General features: G+C 42.8%; 1 protein-coding gene across 3 annotated transcripts in view; it reads right to left on the bottom strand.

Moving 5' to 3' along the window:
* RTN4 (reticulon 4) overlaps positions 1-19453 on the bottom strand; it is a 165007-nt gene that overhangs the window by 76536 nt on the left and 69018 nt on the right. For 2 of the 3 annotated variants that reach the window (XM_033936833.1, XM_033936834.1), the window contains exon 3: positions 16564-18837. In XM_033936833.1, coding sequence (XP_033792724.1) covers positions 16564-18837 — 2274 coding nt within the window. The remainder of the gene's footprint in view (positions 1-16563; positions 18838-19453) is intronic. The other variant, XM_033936835.1, reaches the window with a different exon arrangement.

Here is a 19453-nt window from a genome sequence, read left to right as displayed (position 1 = left end):
CACCACAGACCCAGTGCAGCGTAAGGCCTTATTGCAATGAGTTAAACAGCACCGCAGGCTTTATGCCTTTATCCTATCTCAAAAAGACATTGAATGCTTGAGTGCCTGGAACGCCCTTGGTAGATGACTACACCAAAGTGTACGTATTTAGCTATTAGCAAACTTTGTCAAATTTCTGTTATTTTCCGCAACAAAGTGCAGATATTGAAGGTTCATTTAATAAAATGCTTCTAGAGGTTTTTTTGCATAAAATGTCTTTTTATCAATGTATCATTGCTGAGTGTGAAAACATAAGTTATAGCAGTGGTCTCAAACTTGCGGCCCGCCAGGTACTATTTTGCGGCCCGTGATGTGTAGTGTATACTAGTTATCGCCGGTGCTCTAGCGATTCTTGCAGGCTGCCGTCGTCCTCAGCAGCACGTTCCCTCTGCCGCGATCTTGCCCCTGATGTTAGAGGAGGGGCGGGACCGCGGTAGAGGGAACGCAGAGGAACACTACAGCACCGGCGATCCTCTCTGCAGGCTGCGATAATTAGTTGAAACTAAGACCGGGAGGCCAGTGGGGAAGCTGGAGAACATGCAGGCTTTCGGGGGGAGGGGGAGGGGAGATTTATAAACTATAAGGCATTTTACCTCATACAAAATTGTAATTTCTTTAATAAGACATTAACTATTTTTTCTGCGGCCCTCCAAGTACCTACAAATCCAAAATGTGGCCCAGCAAAGGGTTTTGAGTTTGAGACCACTGAGTTACAGTTATAATGCCAATACATTTATTCCATTAAGCAAAAATAGCAGCAAATTTTAAGAAAAACATTATTGGCATTCCTGAACAGATAAGGTTTAAAAGCCTCCAATTCACCACTGTCAACATTTAAGACTACAAATCCAGCTGTTGTTTAAAGGATCCATGGATGTATCATACCATTATATGAAGCAGGAATACAACAGAGGACAAAGTAGTAACAAAGCATGCTCGTAAAATAGGCCACAGCAGGAAAGAACTTGAGGGCCTGGCTTTAAAATTTTTAGGATCTGAACTTCCGGTGATGCTGTGAAGACATATTGCCTCACAGCTCTGGATGACCCCACGGTAATCACCATTTCATCGGTCCATCTAACATTTTGGACTTGTATCTGTATTGAGAATCTCTGCAAACTAATATTGCGGTGCCTGCCTCCTGATTTGGAAGATTATGGCTGCAAAACTGCTTAGAAAAGACCAGAACAGAGGTAAACCAGCAGACTAAAATGGCAGATCTCACAGCTCCCGCTTCTCCTTCCCAGAGCTCAGCATGGGTGGCTGAATTAACAACTGAGGCGCAAACAGCCTTGGAACATACAGTTGGCAAACAATTACAGCTCATTCAGGATAAGCAAGCTAGAGACAATGGATCAGCGTTTTACTGCGCTCACTATGGAGATACAAGTGCAGCATCAGACAAGTACGATCAAAAACATTTAAACTATTACCCAAAATGTCCAAGGTCATAAAAAACAAGGCTACTGTAGATGGAAGCCAAATTAGAGGACCTAGAAAACAGGTTGCGTCACAATAAGCTCAGACTTTTTGGTATATCCAAATCAGTGCAAGAACAGAATTTACAGTCTTTTTTGGAAACCTGGCTAACTTCTCTCAACCTTACTACTCAAGCCAGCGCTCTCAGGATAGAGCCCATAGGCTTGGTCAAAAACATGAGGCTACAAACAAACCATGAGTGGTTATAAGCTATAGGCTCAGAGTAGAAATTCTGCAAGCACTGAGATCGGGGAATAATCTTCAATATGAAGGTATCTCCATTTCAAGATTACTCCATTAAAGTCTCTCAAACACATCACGCTTTCTCTCTGTCATGCTCCTGGATAATACAACAAAAAATACACTTTAATCAAATGTACCCAGCAAAACTGAAGATACTGCATGAAGGCGTCACTCATTATTCTGAAGATGTAAAAGCAGCAAAAGATTTTGCAGAGGGCTTTAAACATCACCGTCTACAGATAAACATTAAGCTGTCTGGGAGATTAAACATCTTTTTGAGAATGCAGTTAACTGGACCAGAATTTGCAACTTAGCTGATAACCCTGGTTGATATCAATCTCAGACTCCGACAGTGTGCTGATAAATACAGAGCTAGTGAATACTAATCAGCTCAGCAGACATGTATACGTGAATAGACCAGCTTTTCAGGGGTGACTATTAATCTTAAGTGGATAGTGCTGAAATCTTTGTACCTGAATACCAACTTATGTTTATGTTAACTGAAGGTAGAAGTTATTTAATGCTACTGCGGGGGTCCACGGTTCATAGGAAATCACACTCTAGGATGCCGAAGTATGTTATGGGAATGAAGGATTTCAATAATAGGAGTAGGTGTGGTTTTAGGGTACAGGGAAAAAGGAGGTGGTTGGTGAGGGACTCTGTGGGTGGCCTGGCTTCTTGTAAACACTTAAAGGGTGGGGGAGGGCCTGGGACACCCCTCCGCCACATCAGTTATGTTGTTTTGTTCACTTTTCTATTTTACCATTTCTAAACCATAACATTTAAGTTGACATTTTGGAAAATGGGAGGAATACATTTTCCTTTAAAAGAGGCAGAAAATACTGCAACTATTAAACCAGAAGCTTACTTCTATTGCTTTTTTACAGGAAACACATTTGAACTCCGAGCATGCAAAAATGCTTACATGATGGGCGGAGGCTTACTCTGAATCCCCTGCCCAGGGAAAGAAAGCGAGAGTGCTTATTTTAATTAGAAAAGATATACAGTACAAGTAGTTACACACAAAGTAATTCAGGACCCTTTGGATTGCTATATTATAGCCTCAGTTAGTTTGAAAGCTAAACATTGCATCCTATGTGACATATATGCACTCAATAATCCAGGAATGGGCTTTTTCCGAAAGCTGGCAAATGTACTGCTACAATTTTGGGATACCCCACTTATACTGGGAAGGGACTTTAACGAGGTATCCGACCCAAAGTGGGATAGATTCACTTTTCAGGCAGAGTGTGCGAAAGCAGTGGTTCCCAACCCTGTCCTGGAGGACCACCAGGCCAGTTGGGTTTTCAGGATAGCCCTAATGAATATGCATGGAGCAAATTTGCATGCCTGGCACCTCCATTATATGTTGATCTCTCTCATGCATATTCATTAGGGCTATCCTGAAAACCTGACTGGCCTGGTGGTCCTCCAGGACAGGGTTGGGAACCACTGAGCTAAAGAACTAACTGGTGTTTCTCTGCTGTGTTCTGTTCTGGGTCTGGTGGACACGTGGAGACAGCTGCATCCTTTGGACCAGGACTTTACACATTTATCCCACGCACTTGCCACCATGTCCAGAATAGATTATATATTAATTTCCAAAAGCTTGCTTTCAGAGGTCACAGATACTCGGATGGATCCCATAGAGCAGTGGTTCCCAAACCTGTCCTGGGGGACCCCCAGCCAGTCAGGTTTTCAAGATATCCCTAATGAATATGCATGAGAGAGATTTGCATATAATGGAAGTGACAGGTATGCAAATCTCTCTCATGCATATTCATTAGGGATATCTTGAAAACCTGACTGGCTGGGGGTCCCCCAGGACAGGTTTAGGAACCACTGCCATAGAGGTTTCAGATCATGCTGTGAATTTTATACACTTTTATGGAAAGCCATTACCCCGGTCCTTACATCAGTTTTTAATACTGTTGTGGAGAATGGAGCTATACTTAATCACTTCAATATGGCTCAAATCATAATCCTGCTGAAACCAGGGAAGGAAGCAGATTGACCAGAATTCTACATTCTGATATCATTACTCAGCTTTGAGACCAAATTGTTTGCATTGGCCAAAAGACTTGCCAAGATTATTTCCTCACTAGTTTCAGCTCAACAGGTAGGCTTTTTGTTTGTGACAGGGCCGTGTCAAAAAATATGGCAAATCTTAGCCGCTCTGGAGAAAGCCAGACAAGATAATATCCCCTCTTTACTTATCAACTTTATGCTGAGAAAGTTTTTGACAGGGTAGATTGAAGGTTCTTATTCAATGTTCTGTGAGCCTTGGTGTAGTAAGGGGTTGAGGAAAGAAACAATTAAGGTAAAATCAAAAGGTAGGGTAAAAATGACAATTTTTCAGCTCTGAAAAAAAAAAGAAAAAAAAAAAGAGGAGATCTTAGTAAATTAGAATGGAGCACTGAGTTTTTGAAGATTTGGTCCCGTTTATCTACAGTCACTTTCTCCCACAATAAGTTACATTGTAAACAAATTGCAGACAGAAATAGGCAATGCCCACATGACCTGGGAGGGGAGGACAGGACAATGTTTGTAGACAGCAAGCTTTTGAGTTGTGAGTTGAGGTCACAAAAGGCCAGACCTTGATTCTCTCTCATCGCTACAACTTTATTTCCCATGTACTCTTTTGTATTGATTGGGGCAGGGTTGAAAGAACTTTAGGGAATGCTATATTTTGTTTGGAACATATTGTCGTCTGTTTTAGCTCAGCAACTCTCATATGTTACATTATTGTAGGATTCCAAATACTTTAATGTGTGAAAAAAACAATAATGTACAAGATACATATCCTGATATCTTACTCAGATACTACAAATGCATCTTTGATCAAGGTATAAAATGCCCATTCATATGAGCTAGATGTAATTTCAGACCTATTTCAAAATTACTTTTTCTATCAATTTCACCAAAAATGGCAAGTCGTCCAACTTATAGGCTATTTGAAGGATAGTGGTTTGCTGGACCCTGGCCAGAAAGTAGCATGAAAACCATAATAGTTTCTTTATTGGATTAGGTATATGCTTGTTGCTATCCCTAGACCTCTCACCAGCATGCTGATTTGGTGGAACCACATACAAGGCTTGAAAGGTATTGATCACCGTATTAACTCAATCTCTAGCTTTTTATGGAAATCCTTAAGACAACTAATTATTGTACTCAATATTAAGGGGGTATCCTGCAAGGCTTCCCCCTTTCATTCCTGCTCTAACACTGACCTACAATCTTTGGGGAATATCACGTGTGCATGTGTGTGTGTTTTGGTAATCAATGTTTCTAAATCAGTTTGTTCAGGGATGGGTGCTACTGGGAAAAATGATTGAAACATTTTGTCTATTATGATTTCACCAATTCCTTGGGTTCAAGTACTAAAAACATACCTGATGTTAGGCCCCAAAGGGTCAGTCCTGGAGTACCCCCCCCCCCCCCTCCATTACCAGTCAGATTTCTAGGATATCCACAATGAATACACATGAAAGATTTGCATACAGTGGAGGCAGTATGTGCAAATCAACCTCGTGCATATTAATTGAAGATATCCTAGGGGGGTACATTTCAGGACCAACTAGGGAGACACTGTTTTAGACTATAGTAATTTCTATATGCAGACTTCATCCAAATACTAGAAAACAAACAAACAAAAAAACCCCAACATTATTTAGAACAGTGTTCTTCAACCACCGGTCCATGGACCAGTGCCGGTCCACAGAAATTTCCTGCCAGTCCACAGGGTTGGAATGTGCATCAGGCTCAAAACTGTGTTCTTCAATTGCCGGTCCACGGTGCGATCTATGCGTTGTTAATAAGATTATATTGTGTGTATATATGAAAAATGAATGGAAAAAATAGTGTTACAATTAGGACTATGGGGGCAGGGTCTGGCCCACGACTTAGCCCAGTGTTCTTCAACCGCCGGTCTGCGGACCGATGCCAGTCCACAAAATAATTCTTTTATTTCTGCTGGTCCATAGGTGTAAAAAGGTTGACGAATACTGGTTTAGAACACAGCAGCAAGGCTATTATTAGGTGGTAATAGAGGGCTGGCGCTGTCCTATCACAGTAACTATACTAGTTACCTTAGAGCAGAGGTTCTCAACACGTGGTATGCAGCGCTATATATCTCCCAACTTCTTTCTGCCATCACATCTTCAACCTTCCTCGTCTTCTATCCCCCAGCCTCCCCCCTCCTCCCCCCCCCAGCAGCGGAGATTACTGTGTGCTTTTAACTTCCACACACACAGCTGCCACTAGCGTTAGTTTAGCTGGCAATTCAATCAGGCAGCGTTGGGGCCTTTGCTAGACTGACCTTCCTCCGAAGAAAGAGGAAGTTGCATCATCGGAGGCTGGCTGGCCTAGCAAAGGCTGCCTGATGAAACTGCGGCTAAACTAACACTAGCAGTAGCTGTGTGGGGAAGTTAAAAGCACAAAGTGAGCTGCCGCTAGGGAGGTGCTGCTAGACAGGGGGAGAGAGGGAAAGGTAAGGTGCTGCTAGACAGGGGGAGAGAGGGAAAGGTAAGGTGCTGCTAGACGGGGAGAGAGGGAAAGGTAAGGTGGTGCTAGACGGGGAGGAAGGGAAAGGTAAGGTGGTGCTAGACGGGGAGGAAGGGAAAGGTAAGGTGGTGCTAGACGGGGAGGAAGGGAAAGGTAAGGTGGTGCTAGACGGGGAGGAAGGGAAAGGTAAGGTGGTGCTAGACGGGGAGGAAGGGAAAGGTAAGGTGGTGCTAGACGGGGAGGAAGGGAAAGGTAAGGTGGTGCTAGACGGGGAGGAAGGGAAAGGTAAGGTGGTGCTAGACGGGGAGGAAGGGAAAGGTAAGGTGGTGCTAGACGGGGAGGAAGGGAAAGGTAAGGTGGTGCTAGACGGGGAGGAAGGGAAAGGTAAGGTGGTGCTAGACGGGGAGGAAGGGAAAGGTAAGGTGGTGCTAGACGGGGAGGAAGGGAAAGGTAAGGTGGTGCTAGACGGGGAGGAAGGGAAAGGTAAGGTGGTGCTAGACGGGGAGGAAGGGAAAGGTAAGGTGGTGCTAGACGGGGAGGAAGGGAAAGGTAAGGTGGTGCTAGACGGGGGGGAAGGGAAAGGTAAGGTGGTGCTAGACGGGGGGGAAGGGAAAGGTAAGGTGGTGCTAGACGGGGGGGAAGGGAAAGGTAAGGTGGTGCTAGACGGGGAGGAAGGGAAAGGTAAGGTGGTGCTAGACGGGGAGGAAGGGAAAGGTAAGGTGGTGCTAGACGGGGAGGAAGGGAAAGGTAAGGTGGTGCTAGACGGGGAGGAAGGGAAAGGTAAGGTGGTGCTAGACGGGGAGGAAGGGAAAGGTAAGGTGGTGCTAGACGGGGAGGAAGGGAAAGGTAAGGTGGTGCTAGACGGGGAGGAAGGGAAAGGTAAGGTGGTGCTAGACGGGGAGGAAGGGAAAGGTAAGGTGGTGCTAGACGGGGAGGAAGGGAAAGGTAAGGTGGTGCTAGACGGGGAGGAAGGGAAAGGTAAGGTGGTGCTAGACGGGGAGGAAGGGAAAGGTAAGGTGGTGCTAGACGGGGAGGAAGGGAAAGGTAAGGTGGTGCTAGACGGGGGGGAAGGGAAAGGTAAGGTGGTGCTAGACGGGGAGGAAGGGAAAGGTAAGGTGGTGCTAGACGGGGGGGAAGGGAAAGGTAAGGTGGTGCTAGACGGGGAGGAAGGGAAAGGTAAGGTGGTGCTAGACGGGGAGGAAGGGAAAGGTAAGGTGGTGCTAGACGGGGAGGAAGGGAAAGGTAAGGTGGTGCTAGACGGGGAGGAAGGGAAAGGTAAGGTGGTGCTAGACGGGGAGGAAGGGAAAGGTAAGGTGGTGCTAGACGGGGAGGAAGGGAAAGGTAAGGTGGTGCTAGACGGGGAGGAAGGGAAAGGTAAGGTGGTGCTAGACGAGGAGGAAGGGAAAGGTAAGGTGGTGCTAGACGGGGAGGAAGGGAAAGGTAAGGTGGTGCTAGACGGGGAGGAAGGGAAAGGTAAGGTGGTGCTAGACGGGGAGGAAGGGAAAGGTAAGGTGGTGCTAGACGAGGAGGAAGGGAAAGGTAAGGTGGTGCTAGACGAGGAGGAAGGGAAAGGTAAGGTGGTGCTAGACGGGGAGGAAGGGAAAGGTAAGGTGGTGCTAGACGGGGATGAAGGGAAAGGTAAGGTGGTGCTAGACGGGGAGGAAGGGAAAGTAAGGTGCTACTAGATGGGGGAAGGGAAAGGAAAGATAAGGTGCTGCTAGACAGTGGGGGAGAGGGAAAGTTAAGGTGCTGATAGACAGGGGGGGAGAGAGAAAGGTAATGTGCTGCTAGACAGGGGGAGAAGGGAAGGGAGAAGAGGTGCTGCTAAACCTGGCAGAAGGGGAAGGGAAAGGTGCTGTATGCTGGGAGGGTGAGATGGTGCATGGGGAGAGAGCCTATTTGTGAGTGGGGTTGGGGGAGGGAAGGAAAATTGTTGCAGGAGGAGTGAGTGATGAGAAAGGGAGAAATGGACATGAGGAGAGGAAGAAATGGTGCATGGGGCGAGAGCATGTTAGTTATGAGTGGGGTTGGGGAGAGATGGACTGATGGGGTGGAAAGAAGCAAGGAGAAAGAGAAAGCATGGAAGCAGAAAGTGTTGGACTCATGGAGAGAGAGAGAGAGGGAGAGTGACAGGGAGGGCAGAAAGAAGGAGAAATATCACACTGAGGGGAAAGTGGAGAGAGCAGAGTGAAAAGTTGTACTAATAGAGGGAGCGAGAGAGATATGTTGGTTGGGGGAAGGAATGAGGACTGGAGGAGAGGAAGCATGCAGGAGGCAGAGAGAAAGAAATGGACTAATGGAAAGGAGGGAGAATTGTTGGATTGGAAGGGGGCAGGAAAGGAGGGGAAATGTTGGACTGCAGGGGGCAGAAAGAAGAGTGAGAGAAATGTTACACTGGGGGGGGGGAAGGAGAGATGATAGACCAGGAAATAGAAGAGAAGGAGAGAGTCTGGTAGTGCTATAGAAATAATTAATAGTAGTAGTAGTAGTAGTAGTAGTAGTAGTAGTAGAAGAAGAACAAAGATGCCAGACTGTGGAAAGGGGGTAAGGAAGGAGAGAGATGTCAGACTAATGGGGGGAGGGAAGGAAGGAGTGAGAGATAGAAAGGAATGGTAAGACATGGAAAAGTATATTTTGAGAAGAAAGCAGGAACATGGAAAAAAGTTGAATGTTAAAAGTTAATGCCAAAGATGGATGCAGAGCAGAAAGTGAAGGAGAGAAAAATAGTCAATGGATAAGACGACCCTGGAAACACAATTAAGAGCACACACAGAAAGAAGTGTAACCAGAGATTGGGAAAAAATGATTAGAAAAATAAAATCACCAGACAACAAAGATAGGGAAAATGATTTTATTTTCAATTTAGTGATTGAAATGTGTCATTTTTGAGAATTTCTCTCTGCTTATATTGTGTGTATATGAAAAATGAATGGAAGAAATTGCATTACAGTTAGTAATGGGACAGAGCATGAGGGTTGGTGGTTGGGGGGTACTCAGTTGATATTTGTTAGACTTAGGGGGTACTTGGCTTGAAGTTGAGAAATACTGCCTTAGAGAATTTTTATGGTTCTAGAGAGACAGTGCTGGGAAACCAAATGAACCTTGCTCTGTTTGTATTTAGTTGCAACATAGATACTTAGTGGTGGTACCAAGTTAGAATGACAAACCTTTCTGGTGTGCAAAGGCTTTCAGTGTGGTGATTCAGTACCATGAATGGCATACCAATAAATTTAAGATAAGATTAGTCTCATTTCTTTTCCCTATGGTTAATACTTTACTCACAAATCTACAGTATATCTGAAAAGGATTTTAAAATTAGCCATAAGATGATTCTACTGAGGCACAGTCTAGATTAATATCTGCATTTCAGTCTCATGTCTGTTGTGACTGGAAAACAGTTTGAATGAATGCCTGGTATTAAGTCAGATGTTATATACAATATAAGCTAAATGTCTTATCTGCAAACAAAAAGTGATAATTACTGCAAAATCTTAAAGAAAATAAAATTTAGACATGGTAATGTTTGAAAACAAAGTGATTAGACAAGTCTCCAGTCACCCAGCTTAAGAATGCATTCAATATACTGAGTGAGTCACAAATACCATACACTTCCCACTCAGATATGCAGTGAAGAGAGGGGAAGCCCAAAGCAGGACATTGGCACCACCTGCTGCCAGCTTCTGAAGCAACTTTGGGAAGTCTGAAATCACTCTAAGGATTTCCCAAGAACAGTAAAAACACAACAGCAATACTGGATTCGCAGCAGCTAATGAAGATTAGTTCTCATCTTCAGGTTAATACGTTCAAACACCCAAAAAAGGCTCAAAGCAAGAATACAAAACTAGAATCCTTTATTAGAACCTTAGCTTTAATACAAAATGTTCTCTGTGTCCTTGGACCACCACCAATGTAGATGGACTTACCTACACCCCCTCCCCAACCCCCCCCCCAAAAAAAAACCCCCCAGAATATAGTTGTTCAAAGCAGTTTACAATGAGGTTCAAAGCGGTTTACAATGAAGATACATATGTTCTTATGTTCTTATGTATCTTCATTGTAAACCGCTTTGAACCTCATTGCAAACCGCTTTGAACAACTATATTCTGGGTCTTCCTGGGCTGATTAGCTGTACACGTGTGCCGATTTCTACTAGTAGAGATAGTATCAGAGTTTCAGAATATGATGTAAAGCGATAAGCGAAACATGATTGGAGAAATGTTGTATGGAGAAATCCAGGAAACAGAGGCTGAGAATTTCCTCTGCAGAACACACTGAATTTCAAAATCAAAAAACTGTTCTCAATAAGGTTTTATAGCTGTTTTGAACCCAGTCCTTGGGATTCAGAAAGCTAGTCTTGTTTATCAAGATATCCACAATGAATGTACATACTAGAGTACATTCCATGGAAGCAGTTCATAGCTTTGTGTATCCCAAGGACTGAGCAAGAACCCCTGCTATATGAGAGGTTGGCAACTACCCTCCTTCCCCTGACACAAATGCCCATGCTAGCACACTGCTCCTTACCTACCATCATCATGAGTATTTTCAACATTAAATCAGCACTCCAATCCACCCACACATTTTTCAATAATTTCTTGCTGCTAGGGGGCAGTAAAAATAGCACACCTGCTTAAATTGTTTACAGCAAATTCAGAGGCAGGAGCTGGATGAAGTGCCTTGTATTAGACTTCTCCCATAGATGCAAAGCAGGAGTTTCCAACCTTTATGCCAGTTGGACTTACTCTCTCAAGCCACTATCAGGCTGCCATCCCTCACTGTGGTGTTACCCCTTCCATTACCCAGCCTTTTCCCCCAGTTTTCATCACTCTTATTGTCCCTCTCTCCTCTCCTGCCTCCACTGATCCCACACAAGTGAGCCATGTATTCCCCAGAGCCTCCATGGTTCTGCTTTTCAAGCAATATGGCTACCACAGTTTCCTCTATATTTGGATGGTCAAAAAATGACTAACTGCAAAACCAACAAGATCTCCTCTCTTCTACTGAATATACCTAATAAGCTACTTTAATCTACGATATAAAAGTGGAGAAAAAAGGACCTCTCAATGAAAGCCTCAAGTTATGCGAGGCTTTGATGCACAAACACCCCCTCCCTCATCATAGGTCTAAAAAAAACCTCCTATCTCTGAATTTTACCAGTAATCTTAAATCCATTCCTGTTTGTTAAAGCTTTTTTTATATACAGTGGAACCTTGATTTGCGAGCATAATTCGTTCCAGAAGCATGCTTGTAAACCAAAGTGCTTGTATATCAAAGCGAGTTTCCCATAGGAAGGTAAGGGAAACTCACTTGATTGGTTCCCCCTCCCCCCCAGGCCACCGCGCTGCTCGCTTCCACACCACCACATCCCAAAAAGACTCCCCCACCTCCGAGGACACTGGCGCGCTTCCACCCCACCCCTGAGAACTGGCATCACCCCCGTGAGTCCCCCCCCCCAAACCGGCATCGCCTGCCCAAACCCTGATCTGGCACCAATCCACAGGATGTGCCAGTGCCGGAAGATCCTGCCTCTTGCCACTGGGCTGGGTCTTGAGCATCTCCACATGCTCAAGGCCCAGACCAGCAGCAAGAGGCAGGATCTTCAAGCACCGACACATCCTGTGAGTTGGTGCTGCATGCTGGTGCCAGATCAGGGTTTGGGTTGGCAGGTGATGCCGGTTCTCGGGGGGGGGGAGGGGGGCTTGCAAATCAAGTCAATGCTCGGTTTGCAAGGCATGATTTGCTTGAGTGTTTTGCTCATCTTGCAAAACACTCACAAACCGCGTTACTGGCAAACCAAGGTTTGACTGTATATATAATTTTTTTATATTTTAAGACTCAACTGAATAGTTATAACTCCACTTATCTTGTGAAAAAGCTGTCATCTCCAACTGGTTAACATTCAGCTGGAGATCTTGGAAAATAGCTTTAATAGTCCACCATCTCTGCCCCCTCCTGCGGGCCACTTTCACATTGCTTTTTACCCTACTCCTAGATAGAACTTTGAGCTGCCTGGCTGCTGAGAAGCTATGCTTATGCATAGACTGGTTGGTTTGGTCTTTTATCCTATGAGCCACTGAGCCTCACAAGAGTTTTTTAAAAGCTAGGAATCACTGCTTTAGAACACAAATCTTCGAAAGAGAGTAGAGTAGCTGCCTAATGATTAGAACAGTAGGTAAGTATGTTTCAAATTAGAGAATGACAAAGACTAAGCTTGTTCTCTGCCCTTCCCCCACAGGCTCCATCTCTTTCCCCATCCCGTCCCCGCAGACTCTGTCCTCATTTGCACAAGCCTTGAACACGTATGATTTTATAGTGAAATCTATTTATTAAATTATAAAAAGGGGCAATATTCTATTCAACTGTTTATAAAGCCTGGTATCTGGTTTTGGTACAACCTTCCCAAAGATTCAGTTGCCTATGTTTTTACATCATCTGGGAAGGTGATTAGATTCTTTTTCAGTCATGGATGTAAAAGAGAACCTAAATTATGTAGTGGGTGAACAGGAAAATAATGTTATAATGTTGAATGTTCCTTAATGCCAGCAATGATGAAGAATTGTTGCAGTAACAATAAGAGGCTTCAGCAGCTGGGCACATGATGGTAGGATATTGCAGATGGTAGACAAGACACAAATGGTGCCTGTTAACATTGAAATCCAAATGCAGCTTCTGTAGTTGTTGTTGTTTTTATTAGAGAATGACATAGGGACAAAGAAAATTGTCCCCGTGGGCCATGTCCCTGTCCCATGAGCTCTGTCCCTATCCCCGCCCTGCAGGTAACCATCCCTGTGTCATTCTCTAGTTCAAATCCCACTGTAGTTCCTTGTGGTCTTGGGCAAGTCACTTAACCCTCTACTACCTCAGGTACAAACACACTGTGAGCCCTCCAGAGACAGGATACCATACCTGAATATTACTCATCTTGAGCTACAACTGAAACAATACACTTACACATGGATTCCAAGGCACTCGTCACCATTTTCTTCACACCGATCTAGTCTGTTACATTTTGATTATTGCTGCTAAGTATCTTTAAAAAGTCAGGCACACACAGCCTTTCGAAAGGGAAAAAAAGTGCCTAACACACTCCTTTTTGTTTTGACTGCTGCTAAGATGCCATATGGCTCCTCTTTCTGAAGTAGCTGAAATGCTTCCATTCTACCAGTATCCACTCAAGCTTTGCTGAAACTTCCAGCTATGCTGAAGTTGAGGCCAATTTTACTGGGCACTGTTATACTAGCAGAGATGCTGAGGCTAGCTCATACAAAGGAAAAAAAAAAAAAGTGTTGGGGGGAGGGGGAGGCAGCAAGCAATACATAGCACTAGATCTCAGTCCCCAAAACAAAAAGCTCAACTGGTGCGCGCAACTGCTCATCATATTTTCCATTGTCGCAAGTTAAAATGGGCTAATTTTCAAAGGTTCATTTCCATTAGTGCTAAAATTGGTGGGGGAAGGATGGTTTGCAGGTTGGAAAATATCCGATTAGGGTTGTCCAGAAAACTCTAAAAACTGTGCGAATTGACATTTTTCCCATGAATCCAATTGTGCTTGATCAGAAAATAAAATTTTTTAAAAAATTTTTTAAAGTCCATCCTAGGGTCCCTCAAAGCCACAGATTACATAAAGCTCCATTTTTCTTTAAATTTGCTTATTACTTTGCTTAATGGAACAAATGTCTTGGTATTATAGCTATAAAACTTATGTTTTCACAATCAGCAATGATACTATGTCAAATCTTTTATTGAAAAACGAACAATGAATCAATACAGAGCCTCCAATATGCTTATTATAATAAGTAGGATCAGATGCCTTACAACCCCATTTATACAGTGTTAGAACCACAAAAGAATGATAGAAAAATGTTTTCCTATCATCAATGATTAAAAGATATTTTATGCAAAAAATCTAGCAGTATTTTATCAAATATCTGCACTTCATTGTGGAAAATTTGGTGTAGTCATCTACCAGTGGCATTCCAAACACTCAAGCGTGAGGCCTTGTTGCAAGGAACTGAACAGCATCGCAGGCTTTATCCTGTTTCAAGACAAACATTGAGGCCCATATTCTATAAACGGCGCTGGCAGCCACCGTACTGGCACATAACTTAAGCGGCAAAGCAGTTTAAAAGCCACCTTAAAATTGTTTAAAACCAAAAATGTGAGCACCTAGAGGCGCCTACAAAGCCAGCACCTAGATCACATTTATGGTGGTGTAAGGACGCCTAAGGTTGAAGCAGGCATGGCTAATACCGGAAATGACCTTAGGTGCCACCATAGATGCGATTCACATTAAACATAGGCACCGGAAATGTAGGACTTGAAAACCCTGGCCTATATTTCCGATGCCTATGTGTGTGGTGGCCGTGATTCTACAAACAGCACCATTGCACGATTGACTCTTGATCAGCAGCTGTCTTTCAGGCAGCTACAGATACAGGCGCCGTTTGTAGAATACAGCCCTGAATGCGCGAGTGTTTGGAACGTCACTGGTAGAGGACTACACCAAAGTGTACGTGTTTTAGCCATTAGCAAAGTATGTTAAATTTCTGTTATTTTCCACAATAAAGGGCAGATATTTAAAGGCTCATTTAATAAAATGCAGCTAGATTTTTTGCATGTCTATCAATGTATCATTGCTGAGCGTGAAAACATAAGTTATAGCTATAATACCAAGAAATTTGTTCCATTACGCAAAAGTAGTACATTTTAAGAAAAAAGAGCTTTATGTAATAATCAGTGGCTTTGAGGGACCCCAGGATGGGTTTTAAAATTTTTTATTAAATATATTTTCTGATCAAACAATCAAATTCATGAGAAAAACTTCAATTCGCAGTTTTGTCAACTTTAGCATTTTCTGGACAAACCTACTGTCTGAATCATGCCTTCCTTCTTTACATGTAAACTGTCCCAATGAAAAAAAGGTAAACCAGTTCTGCAATTGCAAACATAACTTAAATACCTAGAGCTCACAGATGGAATTGGGGTGAGGGGTTCTTGCAAAATCTTAAGGCATTATTTGGAATAAAAAATAAGCCATTTTAGTATTTTCACTTGTTAAATCATATTCTGTTTTTATAAGTAACTAATTTGAAAACCGTGACATGGTGCTTTAACGATCTACTTTTGAGGTTTCAAATAGAGAATGACACGGTGACAAAATTCATCACCGTTCCCGTCCCCGCGGATAACCGCGGGAAACCATCTTCATGTCATTCTTTAAGGAGAGAGGGAAGAATCAGAGTATAATTGGGCACAACCACTGACCCGCAAGCTTTGCTTTGAAGAATGCTGGTGTAGAAGGACCGAGGTTGAAATAGACACTAGAAAATGGCATGGGATTATTTCCCGCGGTTATCCGCGGGGACGGGAACAGTGATGAATTTTGTCACTGTGTCATTCTCTAGTTTCAAATTCATGGCAGCAGCTGACTTGGCTGACTCCTACAAAAATATCTAAAGAGATGTGTTCACACACGTAGAGATGAAAGTCAATTTGAGACATAGAATGACATGGCGACATATTTTTCCCCACAGGAACTCAATTTCCCTGTCCCCGCAAGTTTTGTTGCTGTCCCTGTAAGCTCTGCCTTAACCACACAAACCTCAAACACTAATGATTTTAAAGTGTTTGAGGCTTGTACAGATGAGGACGGAGCTTGCAGGAATGGGGCACGAACAGGAAAAGAACCCGTGGGGATGGGACGGGGAAAGATTTGTCCCCATGTCATTCTCTAATTTGAGATAACCAGCAGTAGGAATTAAAACCAAGCCATCTGCAACATAGTGGTGCTGGACTGGACTGATGTCCAGTTACAGGTAGTTAAAGATTTGTACTATATTAACTTTCTGAAACCTTATGTAAAAAATAAAATAACTGCCTTGTGATATACAACAACACTGCTGCAGGTGGCCTGGATTCACAAGAAAATGTACCACACACATTTCTTACATCAGCAGAGAACCCACAAAAGATGAGATGAACTCGCAGTGGATGTAGGGTACCCTGCTATCTATTTTACGAGGCCTGCAGATGGAAGGCTTTAAAAGGAAAAGCTCACCATTCTGAGACTCTACCAAGACTCCACAAGAAGAAAGGCATGACCAAGTGACAAAACAAGGGAGAGCCATTCAAAAGCAGAAGAGCTTAATTTTAGGTAATCCCATAGAAAGGAAAAAGAAAAGGCTTGGTGGTATTAAGCAGAATGACGTGAAATGAAAGTTAATGTTAATAGAAAATTCAGAATGCTGGATGACAGAAAGATCACAAACAGGAACCAAAAGAACAGTACGGCCAGATTACCTGAAGCCTTGCTCAACAGTGCTGAAAGGGTAGAAGCAGCCATCACCAGAGAAGTGTCTCTCTCTTTCTCACTTGTTGCTTTGCGAGATGCAACTTCATCCACTTCTTTTGAAAGACCTGGGGGCTTTACTGGACTGTCCAACTTTTCCTTAAAAGAGACAACTTCAGGCACTTTGTGTATAGTAGATGACCTTTCTGCACTAGTTTTCACAGGTGGCAGCTCTGGGCAAGACAACTGCTTTGTTTCAGGCTCGGTCACAATTTGATTTTCACCAGTCACACTCAATCCCAGTTTAGTAGGAGTAGGAATTTTGTAAAGAACTGGTGCTGTCCCCATATCTTCTGTTAATTTATTAGCATCTTTGTCATCATCTACTTTTTGTTCCTTTTTATCAGAAAATGCTGAGGCAGAAAAAGCCACCTTACCGAAGTCCTCCATGTGATGAGGTTTCTCTTCTGTCTTAGGTTTTGCAATAGGGGCCTCAACTAGTGGGAAAGATTCCCAACAAGTCTTTTTAGAAGCAGATTGTAGATCAACTATATCCTTGTTTTCATGCTCTATTAACAGGTTACTAGGAAATTCTACAGGACTTTCTCTCAAGTTGCTGTCCAAAACGTCAATGGTTTTAATTTCTTGTGAAACAATTTTGGGCTGCCAAATTGTATCAATTGAGTCAGTCTCAGATTCGGAAGATGACATTTCATGTGAGAGATCAGACTCAGGCTGAGAAAAAAATTCTTTAGTCACAATTTTTGACTCAAGGAAGGCTGGGGGTATATGAATATCTGACCCCTTTGTTTCTTTAATCAAATCGCATGCTTCAAAAGCTGCATCCTTAGTATCTTCCATTTTCAATTTTACATCAATCAGCTCTTTCTGTACATGTGATAAGGGTACCTTCACAGCCTCTTCATAGGATGGTGGCTTTTCAGACTCTAGCTTGATCTTCTCCTCACTTACAAGAGGTGGTGCAGTCTCCTCTAATGGGGTGGTATCTGGCTGTACATTAGTATTTTCTATGCTGGTGGCACCAGAAACTAATGGAGCTTCCATGACAATATCTGGCAAAACTGGTGATGAAAGAGCATCGCATTCTTCAAAAGAGGAGAGCTGTGTTACAGAACTTGGAGGCTCCTGTAGCAATTCTGTCATCATTTGGACGAGATCCATTTTGGATTCATAAGGCTTTGTACTTGTTCCATCATTCATTTCACTTTCACAAGCTTCTTGTACTAAGTCGGGCGTCAGACTATCAGGCATGCTTGTGGCAACAGTTGTTATACTTGCTTGCAAATCTGAAGTAACATAATCCAACTTGTGAATCTCGGATTCAAAGGATAGGCTTGCTGCAGCAATACTAGGATGAGCTTTGGTTTCTGCTCTTTTTTCATCAGTTTTCGTTTCTGAAGCCTGACCCTCTGCTCTAGTAACAGGATGAATCATACTGCCATATGCTGCATCTGTATGAAATGTAGCAGTACTGTATATTTCTGGTCTCTCCTGTAGAAATTCTGAAGTGAGAGAGGAATAGTCAAAATTATCTTGTCCAGATTCATATTCTTCATTCTTTTGTGCAGTCAACTTACTACCTACTTTTATGTTCTTGTTAGCAATATTTAGATTACCTACAGTATCAGATTCACTAGTTGCATGGCCAATCATCTTTACTGACTCAAATGGGTTGAAGTCTATATAGTCTTCTCCCATAGGGCTATCCTCTTTAAAAGTTCCCTGAAGAGCATATTCACTAGGACAACTATCAGATGTCACTCTCTCTGTAAAAGTCTCTCTAGCATAGTAAACTAAGTGAGGGCTGTGATCTTCGGCAGCTTCTTGCTTATGTTCTGGGATTTTACTTAAGGTACCTCTTTTTCTAGGAGTCTCCATTTCTTCCTTTAAGTCATCTACAATGGACGCCTCCATTTCTTCCTTTAAGTCATCTACAATGGGCGCCTCCAATTTAGAAGGCGAAATAAACTGCGATCTCATCTCTGAAAAACCCACCCCTATAACTCTTCCACTATCAATATTTCCAACTAAAGATGACGTTTCAATACTCTCTGCAATATCTCCATCCATCTTCTTTAGGGGTTCTTGCTCTGCTCCTACAGGCAGCTCAGGTGGAGATCTGTTGGAGAATGTGTATTCTTTAAAAGGCGCAGTAGAGAGAGAAGGTAGAGAAGGAAGAGAAGCAGCAGTTTCAAGCAGCATAGATGGACTATCCTCTTGGTCAGATGACTCACACAGCTGATCCTGTAAGTCCAGAACTTTGTCTGTGACCATGAACAGAAAGGAAAGTTAGAATATAAGTTAAAACTGCAAGACATGTTCTAAGAATTACATTTCAACCCAATATTCACTGAGGAATAGCCAGCCATTTCAAACAAACATAGTGGAAGGTTATTACAAAAAGCTCTGGCAAACAGGGAGGAAAAAAGAAAAGTAGCAATATTGTACAATGTAAATATTTCAGGACTGAAAATAGGAGGAAAAACTCATCATCACTACCATGCTCAAGGCACTGCCAATCTTAATTCTAGTTTTAAAGATTAGATTCCGAGCTCATTTTGGGCAAGTAAATTACGCTATGAAATGAGGCTTTAGCCAATAATCCACATTGCAAAAGTTAAACCACTGAAACAGACTGCTATTGTTATTGTGCAGCTCTGTATTAATTTTAGTGTTGTACAGGCATCTGAAGAGATTATGTCAATAAATTTTGCCCAACAGATTTAACATTAAAAGATCTTTTTACAAGTAGTGTCTCCTCTGTAGTGGTACTGCAACTAACACTTTACTGGGCTGGACAGTTAATATTTCGTCTTATATAAATGGAGGAGGTTACTGGAATTTTTTATAGACATTTGGCTACCCTGTATGTATTAATTA

The sequence above is a fragment of the Geotrypetes seraphini genome, chromosome 3 (genome assembly GCF_902459505.1).
Source record: "Geotrypetes seraphini chromosome 3, aGeoSer1.1, whole genome shotgun sequence".
NCBI classification, from domain to species: domain Eukaryota; kingdom Metazoa; phylum Chordata; class Amphibia; order Gymnophiona; family Dermophiidae; genus Geotrypetes; species Geotrypetes seraphini.
The sequence above is the reverse complement of the archived record's forward strand: the minus strand, read 5'-3'. Positions and strand labels throughout refer to the sequence as shown.